General features: G+C 44.7%; 1 protein-coding gene across 2 annotated transcripts in view; it reads right to left on the bottom strand.

The window, feature by feature from the left end:
• The window catches only part of Dnajc16 (DnaJ heat shock protein family (Hsp40) member C16), a 44527-nt gene that overhangs the window by 24606 nt on the left and 5857 nt on the right, over positions 1-14064 (bottom strand). For both annotated transcript variants that reach the window (XM_045149726.1, XM_045149727.1), the window contains 2 exons: positions 10855-10921; positions 8315-8651 (listed from right to left, as the gene is read on the bottom strand). In XM_045149726.1, the coding sequence (XP_045005661.1) occupies positions 8315-8651; positions 10855-10921 (404 nt within the window). The remainder of the gene's footprint in view (positions 1-8314; positions 8652-10854; positions 10922-14064) is intronic.

Below are 14064 nucleotides of genomic sequence, written 5' to 3'. Positions count from 1 at the left end.
AAGTACAGCCTGATGGACTCTTCTGGTCAGAGTTGAAAGACTTGAATGCAGTAAGAACTATGGACTGCAAGGTTTGGCTTATGAGGGTGAGAAAGAGCTTTGTCTAAATTGGACTACAAGAAGCAGTTTGTGTGAGAGGCTTGCTACATTCTGCTTACCTGTGTCATAGGAACTTGTGCAGGGTTGCACTGTGTAGAAATGTACTTGTGTGGGCACAGGGATATAACACAGAGAAAAATGAAGTATTTGGGCTGAAACTTCAGCCTCTTCAGCTGCAATGTATGAGAGATTACAACCACTGAGATTGGGCCAGCTGAATGCAGACTCCTGAAGGTGTCTGGATGCTGAAGGAGTGTCCTGTTCTTCAATGTCTGCTTCATTCCCCCTGGATTAACAAACTGGCAGCCCACCTGGTATTATGAAGTATAACAAATGCAGGAAAGAGAGGATCACTGAATTTGCAACAGGGATTTTGAGTTGGGAAATGGCCATGGGCAGTGTGAAGCAGGCTTGCTGGATTACCTGCATGAAGACCTGGTGGAGCCATGAGGATGAACTATAGGTTGCAATGGAGACCCAATGGAGATGCCAGGACTATGAGATGGCTACCAAAGAGTTCTACTGGCACCAGATAAAGTTTTCTAAGACTGTGAGGAGCCTAGCTGGAGGGCAATACTGGAACTCCAGGGACTTGTCACTGGTTAGAATTATCAGACTTGTAGACTTGTTACTGACTACAGTTGTTGCACTTGGAGCTACAGAGTTTGACGTTTGCTCTGCTAAAATCTTGAATTTTAATTTTTTTGATATTATGGCTTATGGATCAGTTAAAAGACCTTGGACTACCTGATGTTTGAACATCATAGGGATTGATAAAAACTACGGGGACTTTTAAAGTTGAATGAATGCACTGCATTTTACATCATGTACAGTTATCAGTTTATGGTGGCCAGAGGTGGAATGTGGTGGTTTGATTGAGGTGTCCCCCATAAACCTAGGTATTCCCAATGCTTAGGATCTCAGCTGATGGCAATTTAGGAGTTGTTGTGGGCAGGCTCATGGATTATAGCCAGTTTCCTCTTGCCAATGTTGGCACACTTGGGTGTGAGGGTGATCTGGCTGTGATACCTGACACACTATTAATTGCCAGGGTTGATTCAAATGATCACCAGAGCTGTTTGGCACACTCTCCTATTGCTATTGCCTATCTGATGTTGGCCCGGAGGTGATGTCCACTCTCAGCTTATGGCATCATTTTCCCCTGCCATCATGGAGTCTCCCCCCCCCCCCCAGTCTATAAGACAAACTAAACCCTTTTTTTCCCACAAGCTGCTCTTGGCCAGGTGTTTTCTGCCAGCAATGCAAACCTGACTGCAAGAGCCAAAAAGTGATTCTGGCCTGCAAATGAATACCAGATACATGTACACTTTTTGCATCTGGCTTTACATGGACACTAAGAAACTGAACTGGGGACAGCAGCCTATGCAAGTATTATTATTATTACTATTTTTTTTTCGAGGTAGGGTCTCTTCTAGCCCAGGCTGACCTGGAATTCATTATGTAGTCTCAGGGTGGCCTTGAACTCACAGCTATCCTCCTACCTCTACTTCCTGAGTGCTGGGATTAAAGGAGTGTGCCACCATGCCAGACTTTTTTTTTTAATGAGAGAGAGAACTGGCATGTCAGGGCCTCAAGTCACTGCAGTTGAACTCCAGACATAGGTGCCACATTGTGCGCATATGTGACCTTGTGCACTTGTGTCACCTTGTGTGTCTGGCTTATGCAGGACCTGGAGAGATCGGAAATGGGGCCTTAGGCTTTGCAGGCAATCACCTTAACCACTAAGCCATCTCTCCAGGCCCAAGCAAGTGCTTTTAATGGCTGAACCACCCAGCCACTCCACCCCTGGCTACTGTCTTCTAGCATAGCACACATACTGCCATTTCTATTCATTATTTATAGTGTCTTCCTCCTCTTTCCTCCTCCTGAGGCCAGCCTGAGACTAATTCCAGGTTAGCCTGGGCTAGAGAGAGAGAGACCCTAGCCCGAAAAACCAAAAGATTCCTTAGTGCCCCTGAATGCTCAAGAAACTTCAAGGGTTTCAGGATCTCTATACATGGACTGTGAATGAATGCCAGAATGTATGTCTATTTCCTGTTTTTCTTTTCATTTTTCGAGGTAGGGTCTCAGTCTATCCCAGGCTGAACTCACTCCAACTCACTCTGCAGTCCCAGGCTAGCCTTGGACTCACAGTGATCCTCTTATCTTTGCCTTTGGAGAGCTTGGATTAAAGGCATGTGCCACATGCTCAGCTTTTTTTTTTCCTTTTGTCCTTTTGGTTTTTCAAGGTAGGGTCTTGCTGTAGCCCAGGCTGACCCTGGAATTCACTAGTAGTCTCAGGGTGGCCTTGAGCTCATGATGATTTTCCTACTTCTGCTTCCCAAGTGCTGGAATTAAAGGCATGTGTCACCATGCCCAGCTCTCTTTCTCTCTCTCTTTTCAATGTTTGAGGCTCTTTGTTAGGAGGACAGATGAATAAAATAAGGGCTGAGAGCTGGTTCAGTTGGTAAAGTGCTTGCTATTCAAGTGTGAGGACTGGATCCTCAGCACTCACATAAATGTTTGGCAGGTATAGTGGCCTGTCTTTAATCCCAGTGATGGCAATGTGGAGATGGGGAATCCCTAGGGCTTAAGCACTGGTTGGCCAGTCTAGCTAAATCAGCAAGCTCTATGTTCAAGTAAGAGATTCTGTCTTAGGGCTGGAGAGATGGTTTAGCAGTTAAAGTGTTTGCCTGCAAAGGATCCAGGTTTGATCCCCTAGGACTCATGTAAGCCAGATGCACAAGGCAGCACATGCTTCTGGAGTTTGTCTGCAGTGGCTGAAGGCCCTGGTGCATCCATTCTCTCTCTCTATCTGCCTTTCTCCCTCTCTTTTTCTCTCTCTCAAACAAATGAATTTTTTTTTTTTTTTAAGATTTTTAAAGATTCTGGAGCTGAGCTGAAAACCTCCTCCATGTAGAACAGCTGACAGAAAGCTGGAAAAAGCCACACTGCATGCAGTTCAATGGGAGAGAGAAATCACCAGTGAAGATACTCAACAGTGGACACTGCAAGCCTTATATTTGGCCAGCCAGGCCAAATGAGCCAACGGGTGCAACAGTGGCACGTCTGTTATGGGGGAAACCAACTGCCCTCTAATTGGACTGGAGGCCTGTTGTTCCATGGGAGGAATACATCCCTGACACTGAAAACCTACAACAGGGGTAGTCATGGGCCCTTAGGGGTGTAATATCTGCTGTTGTCTGGCTAAATGTATATACTATGCTCACCAAACTTCCCAGTAAGCACTTCTCTTAAGGTTCATACCTATATATTAATGCTACTTTCACTTTTGGTTACAGAACCTTCTCTTTTCAGATGGCAGTGACCTTGGGATGACTCAGAAAGCACAATGGTACTAAGAAGAGGTGACAGAGGAGTGCTCAGCACTAAAATATCTCTATCACACCTTCCAAGGCTCAGGATCCATGGTGGAAGAGGTGGCAGAAAGAATGTAAGAGCCAAAGGAAAGGTAGGACTCCTTCTAACATGCTCCTCCAGACACAAAATGGCCTGGATATCCATGACCTCATAGTGCCTGACACTACCTACACAAGATCATCATAATAGGAGGAAAAGATCTTGACATCAAAATAAAAAGGAGACTGAGAGGGGAAGGGGATATGACGGAGAGTGGAATTTCAAAGGGGCAAGTGGGGGGAGGGAGGGAATTACCATGGGTTCTTGTCTACAATTATGGAAGTTGTCAATAAATAAATAAATTAAATTAAATAAAAAAGTGTAAAATGCTTAAAGCCCAGTGATGAAAGGAAGAGATAGGGATGTTCTTTATTCAAATGAAAGGCAATTTTTTTTTTTTTTTGTTTTGTTTTGTTTGAGACACGGTCTCATGGAGCACAGCCTGGCCTCAAACTCACTGTGTAACTAGGCTGGCCTCCCATTCCTGATCCTCCTGCCTCCACCTCCCAAGTGCTGGGATTACCGAGAGCTACCATGTTGGAACAGAAATCTTCTTTCATTTCACATGAGGAGACTACAATCCAGAGAATGGAGTGACTTTTCTGCCCTTCTCTATCCCATCATCCATCCTGACCCTTCACTCCACTGACACCGAAGCCTTATGGCCACACCATGCAGAAAGGAATCAAAGAAGTCCTTGCTGTAATAGGCTGTGGTGGTTTGATTCAGGTGTCCCCCATAAACTTAGGTGTTCTGAATGATAGGTTCCCAGCTGATGGATATTTGGGAATTAATGCCTCCTGGAGGGAGTGAAGTTTTCCAGGACTGTGAGTAGCCTAGCTGGAGGGGTGGAATTGGAATGCCAGAGACTTATTGTGGTTAGAATTATCGGACTTGAAGATTTGTCACTGGTTAGAGTTGCTGGACTTGAAGCTACAGAGTTTGATGTTTGCCCTGGTTGTTTTAAATCTTGTATTGGTTGAATGTTTCTTTGCTATGCCCAATGCCATCTTTTGCAGTGTGAATATTTATTCTGTGCCATTATGGGTTTTTTTTAGGTTATTTTTTGGTATTATGGCTCAATTAAAAGATCTTGAACTATGGGGATTGGAATTGATAAAAACTATGGAGACTTTTAAAGTCAGACTGAATGCATTGTATTTTACATCATGTATGGATATCAGTTTATGGGAGTCAGGGGCAGAATGTGGTTTGATTCAGGTGTCCCCCATAAACTTAGGTGTTCTGAATGATAGGTTCCCAGCTGATGGATATTTGGGAATTAATGCCTCCTGGAGGGAGTGTATTGTGGGGGCGGGCTTATGGGCCTTATAGCCAGTTTCTCCATGCCAGTGTTTGGCACACCCTCCTGATGCTGTGGACCACCTTCTGTTGGCCAGGGGGTGATGTCCACCCTCTGCTCACGCCATCGTTTTCCCCTGCCATCGTGGAGCTTCCCCTAGAGCCTATAAGCCAAAATAAATCTCTTTTTCCCAGAAGCTGCTCTTGGTTGGGTGATTTCTACCAGCAATGCGGACCAGACTGCAACATAGGCCATACCTTCTATCCTCTTCTTACCATAGTAGGCAACCTCACCCACCCCCAAGAGCTCCAGTGAAGGAAGAGAAGGCAGGCTGAGGAAGGACAACTCAATGTAGCCACTTGCCTGAGAAGGTAACAGCTGGGTACCACTTCTAACCTCTCTGGTCCTTAATAAGAGAAGCTCAGCAGGCAAGGAGAACCACTAATGGATTCTTGTACTGACCTAGATGAATCCATATGAACTCGAGGAGTAAAAAAAGAAAAGCAAAAGCTGGGCATGGTGGTACACGCCTTTAATCCCAGTACTTGGGAGGCAGAGGTAGGAGGATCACTGTGAGTTCAAGGCCACCCTGAGACTACATAGTGAATTCCAGGTCATCCTGGGCTACAGTGAAACCCTACCTCAGTGAAAAAAAAAAAAAAAAAGAGAGAGAGAGAGAGAAAGAGAAAAAAGAAAAGCAAGGAGCCAGGCGTGGTGCATGTCTTTAATCACAGCCCTTGGGAGGCAGAGGTAGGAGGATCACCATGTATTTGAGGCTACCCTGAGACTACACAGTGAATTCTAGGTCAGCCTGGGCTAGAGTGAAATCCTCCCTTGAAAAACTGAAAAAGAAAAAAAAAAAAAGAAAGAAAGTCTTGTGTGCTGGCTGGGGATTTAACCCAGGCCCTGAGGCAAATGCTCTGCATTGAGCTATGCCCCAGCCCTTCACCAGCAAAACTAAATGCAAGGCTTAGCCCAACAACCCAAAAGAATAGTCAGATCTTCAAAGATACAAGGGGGACCAAAGGGCAGGACAGCTCCATGGTTGCTGAGCCAGACAGCCTGAGTTTGAGTCCTAGAACAGCCAAACCCCAACTGTGACCTGGGACAAAACACCCAAATAGGCTTGGTATCCTCTGTAAAAGGGACAGCAACAGTATACACCTGTCTCTTAAAGTATTATTTAATATGAGGGGTTCTGTTAATGGCATTTGTTAAACTCAATAAACAAGCTATCATTGTGATTACATCTCTATTTCTCTATTAAATAGTTATTTCAAGCCTTCTTCCCCAGTTCAGTTCTTGCCTATTGTATTCTCTGCCGCTCAGCAACTCAAGTACAGAATGAATCTGGGCATCATACCACTCCACTTTTTTCCTCATTCCTCACATTTGTATGCTTCCAGGCCAAGTCCTCCAGGATCCAACCCATGAGAGGTCTTACACTTGCCTACTTTCCTCTGTTCTCATTGCCCTAGTTCAGGCCAGTGGTTGCTCTTGCCAGAGCTGGCAACCTCTCTGCCTCTATTCTCATATTCTTCATCTGCCCCTCTTAGGGCTCTGCAGGTCAATTTTCTGAGGTGCACATCGATTTTGATCACCTGTCTATGTATAACCTCTTGGTGTCATGACACACCACAACACAAAGCCCAGCTGCCTTGCCCTGGACTTTAAGCCTCTTTCTCCCTGGTTCCTGGCATGTTCTTCCTGCTTCCTCTTCTGTGGCTCACACAGCCTCACTGATATAGCTGGAGTGTAGGTGTTCTGTGTTTCTCTTCCTGAGCCAATAATGGCTACTCCTCTCTCTCTTGCTCAAGCAGCTTCTAGTCCTCTGACGAGTCAGCTCAAACAGTCAAGGGTGCTTTGAAAGTGGTGAGTTGAAGAAAGTGAACTGTTACAACCCTCTTTCAAAAAATCTCTTAAATGTAAAATAGACACTTTAAAAGTTTATATTCTGCCAGGTGTGGTGCTGCATGCCTTTAATCCCAGCACTTGAGAGGCAGAGGTAGGAAGATTGCTGTGATTTCAAGGCTACCCTGAGACTACATAGTTAATTCCAGGTTACCCTGGGCCATAGTGAGACCCTTCCTCAAAACAAAACAAAACAAAAAGTTCACTTTGGGGCTAGAGAGAAGGCTCAAAGGCTAAGGCATTTGCTTGCAAATCTAAGGACCCAGGGTTATTTTGAGTCCCCAGGACCCATGTAGCCAGATGCACAAGGTGGCACATGCATCTGGAGTTTGTTTACAGTGGCTGCAGGCCCTGGTGCACCCATTCTCTCTCTGCTTCTTTCTTTCCAATAAATAAATAAAAATAAAATACAAAACACACACACACATGCTTAATTCAGTAACGTCAACATTTGGGAATTACTGAAATAAATATCCTCCTTGATTGAGTAAATGTGGATGGACAGGTCAAATGTCTCTAGAACCCTTCGTTTCCTGCCTCAGTGTTTGTGTTGTCCACCATTCATGCAACAAAGCCTGACTTCCAATGCCTTTGACAGATGACTACATCAATTGTGTGATGGCATTAGTGACCTCATAGGAAGAGACATGGGTCTCGTGGGGACATACATAAGATGGCTCCCCACAAGCCAGGAAGAGTTTTCACAAGAATTTGACCATGCCGGCATCCTGACCATGGACTTGCAGCCACCAGAACTATAAGATAAAGCCACCTAGACTGTGGCATTTTGTTATGGCAGCCTTTATTTATTTATTTATATTTTGTTTTTTTGAGGTAGAGTCCTCACTCTAGTACAGACTGACCTGGAATTCACTATGTAATCTCACCAGGGTCTCCAGCTACTGCAAACGAACTCCAGACACATGCACCACCTTGTGCATCTGTCTTATGTGAATACTGGGGAATTGAACCTGGGTCCTTGGGTTTCACAGGCAAGCTCCTTAACCACTAAGCCATCTCTCCAGCCCTCAAACAAGTTTTTTATTTCTTTCTTTTTCTTGTTTGTTTGTTTCGAGGTAGGGTCTCCCTGTAGCTCAGGCTGACCTGGAATTCACTATGTAGTCTCAGGGTGGCCTTGAACTCATGGTGATCCCTCTACCTCTTCCTCTTGAGTGCTGGGATTAAAGGTGTGTGCTACCACACCCACCTAAATGTATTTTTTAAGCCACCCAGGCTATGACTTTTGGTTATGGCAGCCTTAGCAAACTAGGCAGTGTGAGGTGGTGGGTCCCATAGCCCTGTGGTCCCCACTGGCATTAAAGTGGGTGTGCAAGGACTGCTTTAGTCAGTGATGTTTAACTTTCTCATTGTATCAGTCCTGTAACTATGGGCTTGGTGCTCTACAGAAAAAGCTTCAAATCAGTCAAGCAAAGCAAGGTAGAAAGGAAATCCCTGGAAAATGCCAGACATCATGGACTTGAGAAGACAGTGCACACTGGCTGCTCCCTTCCAGCAAGCCCCGTCACACTGGAGAAGGACCAGTGCCCCTCCTCCTGTATGATGAATGAATACATAGCTCACCCAGTCCTTCCAGCTCCTGGACTGTTTCCTTCCACACAGGCTCGATGTGGACGCAGCTAAAGCACCAGTCTGAGGTAATCTTGATGAGGTAGGGCTTCCGGAAGCTGTCTGGAACCACCTCATTCACATAGTGGGCAAAGTGCAACAGATACTTCTCATCCGTTGAGTCCCGCCGCTCCGAGTTGAAAGGGAAGTGGAAAAAAGATTCATCAAAGTAAAAGTTCTCGTGGAAATGCCGAAAGCGGTACTCCCGTTGCTGCTGCTTCTGGTAGCCCTGGTTCTCGCCAGCATCGCCATAGTGATCATAATTCGTTCTCTTTTCCTCATTGGAAAGGATCTATAAGTACGGGGAAAAGAGAAGCAATCTAAGCAACTACAGGTTTGCCCAGAGGGCTTTCTTTCTGTTTTTTTTTTTTTTTTTTTGAGGCAGGCCTGGAATTTACTACGTAGTCTCAGGGTGGCCTTGAATTAACAGTGATTCCCCCATCTCTGCCTCCCAAGTGCTAGGATTAATTTTTATTTATTTATTTATTTGAGAGTGACAGACACAGAGAGAAAGACAGATAGAGGGAGAGAGAGAGAATGGGCACGCCAGGGCTTCCAGCCTCTGCAAACGAACTCCAGACGCGTGCGCCCCCTTGTGCATCTGGCTAACGTGGGACCTGGGGAACCGAGCCTCGAACCAGGGTCCTTAGGCTTCACAGGCAAGCGCTTAACCGCTAAGCCATCTCTCCAGCCCCCAAGTGCTGGGATTAAAGGCGTGTGTCGTCATGCCCAGCTCTTCTTTTTTCTTTTAAGCTGTGCCAGGGATAGAACCCAGGGCCTTGTACAAGACAGGTAAGTCATCCCTTCCTGTATTTGGCACCTTCTCATTGCTAGGACTAAATATGTGATAAAAATGAGTTTTGGGGGAGAAGCATTTATTTCAGTTTATGGTCCAGGTTAGTCCACCATGGTGGGGAAGGCATGGCGGCAGGAGCTTGAGACAGATGGTCACATATTGCGCTGACAGTGAGGAAGCAGAGAGCGATGAGGGCTGCTGCTCGGCCAGTTCCCTCATCATTACACAGTCCCGCATCCCAGCCCATGAACTGGTGCTGCTCACAGTTAAGGTGGGTCTTCTCACCCATCTCTTTCTCTCTCATTTTTGGTAGATTATGAGGGGGTATTCTAGGTAAAAGCACTCACTGAGAAACTTTTCTCTCAATAGAAGCCTTACAGAGCAAACTACTCCACTTATTTAGATGTTTACACTCATGCTGACATTAAGGACTTGAAGCCACCTTGGTAAGGTAACATTACACAAATAGGACTTAACACAATGATGGTCACCAAGATTCACAAGAAACCTTACTCAGGAGTCATTTGGACCAAAATACAGTGCCCTGTGCCTTAGTTGACTTGATTTTGCTTTACTAAAGTCTAAAATCTGAAAATCTGTTTAGGATGTGAGTCAAAGTCCACCCTCTGCATGTCTGTTGAAAAGCATTATCCTAATAAGTTAGGAAAGCAGGGACTCCTCTATTTTATATAACCAAGCTACATACGCTGACAGGCTTGAGACTTAGTGGAAATCACATGCTTAAAGGTGTTTAAAGGCGTTCATAACCTTGTTTCACTTTTAATAAATACTGGCAAACTGCTGTGTGATTCCTTAACATAAGCTTCTAAAAAAGTAACAGCTGGGTTGGAGATGGCTTAACAGTTAAGCCTGTGAAGTCTAAGGATCTCAGTTTGAGGCTCAATTCCCCAGTACCCATGTAAGCCAGATGCACAAGGTGGCGCATGCATCTGGATTTCGTTTACAATGGCTGGAGGCCCTGGTGAGCCCATTTTTTTTTCTCTCTCTCTCCCCCTTTCTCTCTCAAATAAATAAATAAATAATAAAATAAAAATTAATTTTTAAAAAAGTAATAGCCATATGTTCTGGGCAGGTTCACAATTATAATTAAAGCTTTGGAAGTAGGCCAGGTTTTCCAGGAGCTGAAGCACTCAGGTACTTGCTTCAACATGCTGCATGTGGCCATGTATGTTGTTTCTACCATCATGAGGAAACTAGGTGAGGGTGTAGAGAATGTGAGAGGAATCTGAGAGGACATTACAGAACCAATCACATGGGGCACCTCTTTTCTTTTTGTGTGCATAGTAGATGTTATGTGGGGTGCATGTGGTGTATGCACATGTGTAGGTAGATGTGGAAGCCCATGTACATGTAAAGGCCAGAGGAGAACATCAAGTGTGCCTCCACATTGCTCATTTGCTTGTATCCTTGAGACAATCTCTTCACTGATTCCAGAGCTCTGGCATTTTCACAGGCCCCAGGAATTATCCAGTCTTTGTTCCCCATAGGACCGGGGCTACAGATGTATGTGGCCATGCCTAGCTATTTACATGAGTTTTGGGTAATCAAACCCAGTGGTCTCAGACCCCCTGAGGTATGCATGTTTGTGCAGAAAGTGCTCTGAACTGCTGAGATGTCTCTCCAGCCCCTATGACCCACTTCTGAGAGCTCACAGAGGCATCACAAAGTGCACACGTACCTCGTAAGCCTTGCTGATTTGAATGAACCTGTCCTCTGCTCCAGGATCTTTGTTTTTGTCAGGATGCCTAAAACACAGAAGGCAGCCTGTGAGAATGGAGTCAACTCTTTATGCATCACCATTCCATACCTTGCACACACAGTTCACTACATCAGGGCACAGGGAGGACTGATTTAGTAGGCATTTCCTAAAATAAATGGTAGAAGAAATCAGTTGCTTCCTATGACACAATAAATAGAACTGACGTGGGCAATTTCCTCCCAAAGCACAAGCAGCAGGGCACATTTTCAGAGCCTCAGACTTCCCTGCAGCATGTTACTGAGGAGAGCGGACACATGGGCACATCCTCACCCTGGTGACAAGCACTGCTACAGAGGGCTGAAGGCTAAATCAGCTATTCTTAGAACTGACTGCTTGCCCAGGAATGTGCATTCCCTTCCTGTCTTCACATGCTTTTGACGCAGGGGTCTTTCTGACAGAAATGGCTTTTAGGCTGCATGGTGAAACTGTTTAGTAATGGTCAGGCTTCATATAGTACTTTTTTTTTTTTTTTTAACCTGAGGCAGGGTTTCCTCTAGCTCAGGCTGACTTTAAACTCACATTGACCTTCCTACTTAGACCTCCCAAATCGTAGGCTTGAGTCACCATGCTTAGCCCTGGCCCTGCATTTGTTCTTTTTTAAATATTTTATTTATTTGTAAGCAGAGAGAGAATGCCAGGTCAGCTCTGAGCTAGAGCAAGACCCTACCCTGGGGGGGGGGGGTAGGATAACTATTGGGGAGAAAAAGGCTTCTCAGGGGTTGAAAAGATGCCCCAGTGGTTAAGGCACTTGCCTGCAAAGCCTAACCCAGGTTCCATTTCTCAGTACCCATGTAAAGCCAGATGCACAAAGTGGCGCATGTATTTGAAGTTCGTTTGCAGTAGCTAGAGGCCCTAGTGTGCCCATTCTCTCTCCCTCTCTTTACAAACAAACAAACAAATGGCTTCTCAGGAGACCGAAGCATAGCATCTGGCTGGCAGCTGGGTATGAGACAGGCACTGAAGCTGAAAACCAAGGAAAGCACGGGGCAGTTTCAGCTGGCAGGAGAGGCTATCCCAAAGTTGAAACCATTTAGGAAAGGGTGAGTTCAGCCCCTAAGAAAGTACCATGGATCTTATTTTTACTGATAGGCAACCTTTCAATTTCAAAGTGAAGAAAATACTGTGTATGGATTCTACTTACTATCCAGTGATCTCTAAAGGGATAAAAATGGGGGTCTGGGAAGATGGCTCAGCAGTTAAAGGTGCTTGCTTGCAAAGTCTGATGGCCTGGGTTTAATTCCCCAGTATTTATGTAAAGAAATGCAAGATGGAACATGTGCACACCCTAACATACACACATAAATACAAATAAATAAACATTAATAAATGCTTAGAATGAATAAAAACTGAAGAGAAAAAGGTAATTCAGTACAGAATGAAACAAATTAATTTACCTTCCAGGGAAATAAACCATCTTGCACAAAGTTGATTCTCTGTGGGGATGAGGATTACTTCTTTGTTAACATGGACCACAGAAAAAGTCATTTCAAGTGGTTTCAGGGACTGGGGAGATGGCTCAGTGGTTAAGGGCACTTGCTTGCACAGTCTAGTGGTCTGGGTTCAGTTTCCCAGCTGCCCATGTAAAGCCTGGCAGGCATTCCTTTGCAACAGCAAGAGTCCCTGACGTGCCCATTCAAACACAGATCAAAATTAAATATAAGATAAAAATAAGTATTTTAAAAAACATTTAAAAAATCTCTTTTGTTTATTTTGCAAGCAGAGGGAGACTGAGAGAAGAGAGACAGACAGAATGGGCATGGCAGGGCCTCCAGTCACTGCAAACAAACTTCAGATGCAAGTGCTACTTTCTGCATCTGGTTTAACGTGGCTACTGGGGAATAAAACCCTGGTCATTAGGCTTTGCAGGCAAGCACCTTAACTTTTAACCCATCTCTCTAGCCCTAAACGTTTATAAAAATTTTATTTGTTTGCAAGGAGAGAGACAGAGAGGGAGGGAGGAGAGAGAATATGAATATGGGCCTGCCAGGGCCTCTAGCCACGGCAGACAAACTACAGATACATGTGCCACTTTATGCACCTGGTTTTACGTGGGTACTGGGGAATCAAACCCAGGTCATTAGGCTTTGCAGGCAAGTACCCTAACTGCTGAACATCTCTCCAGCTCCCAAAATAAACATTTTTATTTAAAATAAATAACATGCAAATAACAGATATAAGTTTCTAAAAAAAAAAAAGGTTTCAACAACTATTTACTCTTGGTCCATGAAAAATTTTGTAAAACTAAATCCAAGAAAAAAACACTTCTCCCTGCTGCAACTCATTCTGAAAAGTCACACTGGGCATTTTTAGCACATATGGAAGTATTACAAGACAAAATAGACACCAGAAGTGATAAAATAGAAGCTGCAGTAAGTATACAGGTAAGGAAAATGGGAAGATGGCTCAGTGGGTAAGGGTGCTTGCTGCACAAGCATATCAACCTGAGTTCAACTCCCAGCATCCCCATTAAAAAAAGGGAGGGGGTGCGGGAGAGATGGTTCAGTGGTTAAGGTGCTTGCCTACAAAACCTAACAACCTAGGTTTGATTACCCGGTACCCACATAAAGCCAAATGCACAAAGTGACACATGTATCTGGAGCTCATTTGCAGTGGCTGGAGGCCCTGGAGTGCCCATTCCATCTTTCTGCTTGCAAATAGATAAATAATTTAAAAGGTGTGGGGGGGAGCTAGGGGATTGCTCAGTGGTTAAAAGCATTTGCTTGCAAAGTCTTCCACCCTAGGTTTGATTCTCTAGTAACCATGTAAAGCCAGATGTACAAAGTGGTGGACATGTTTGGAATTCATTGGCAGTGGCAAGAGGCCCTGGCACAGACAAACATATGCTTGCACACACATACATAACTAAATAAAAATAAAAGAAATATACAGGTAAAATAAAATTTTAATCCCATGGTTGACTATGTATTTTGATGGTGAGGAAGTACTCCAAGAGACAACGTCAGGAATAGAAGCATGTGAGTCATCTGTCCCGCCATCCTTTTCAGCACTGGAAGATGGAACAGTCAAAGCCACACATTTGAAGAGGTGCCCCATCCTTAAGCTAGCATGTTTGCCTTGGGAATGTTATCAAAGACCATGCACTGTCCAAAAGCATGCTGCTCCTTTCAG

The sequence above is a fragment of the Jaculus jaculus genome, chromosome 5, assembly GCF_020740685.1.
Source record: "Jaculus jaculus isolate mJacJac1 chromosome 5, mJacJac1.mat.Y.cur, whole genome shotgun sequence".
Lineage (NCBI taxonomy): Eukaryota > Metazoa > Chordata > Mammalia > Rodentia > Dipodidae > Jaculus > Jaculus jaculus.
The sequence above is the reverse complement of the archived record's forward strand: the minus strand, read 5'-3'. Positions and strand labels throughout refer to the sequence as shown.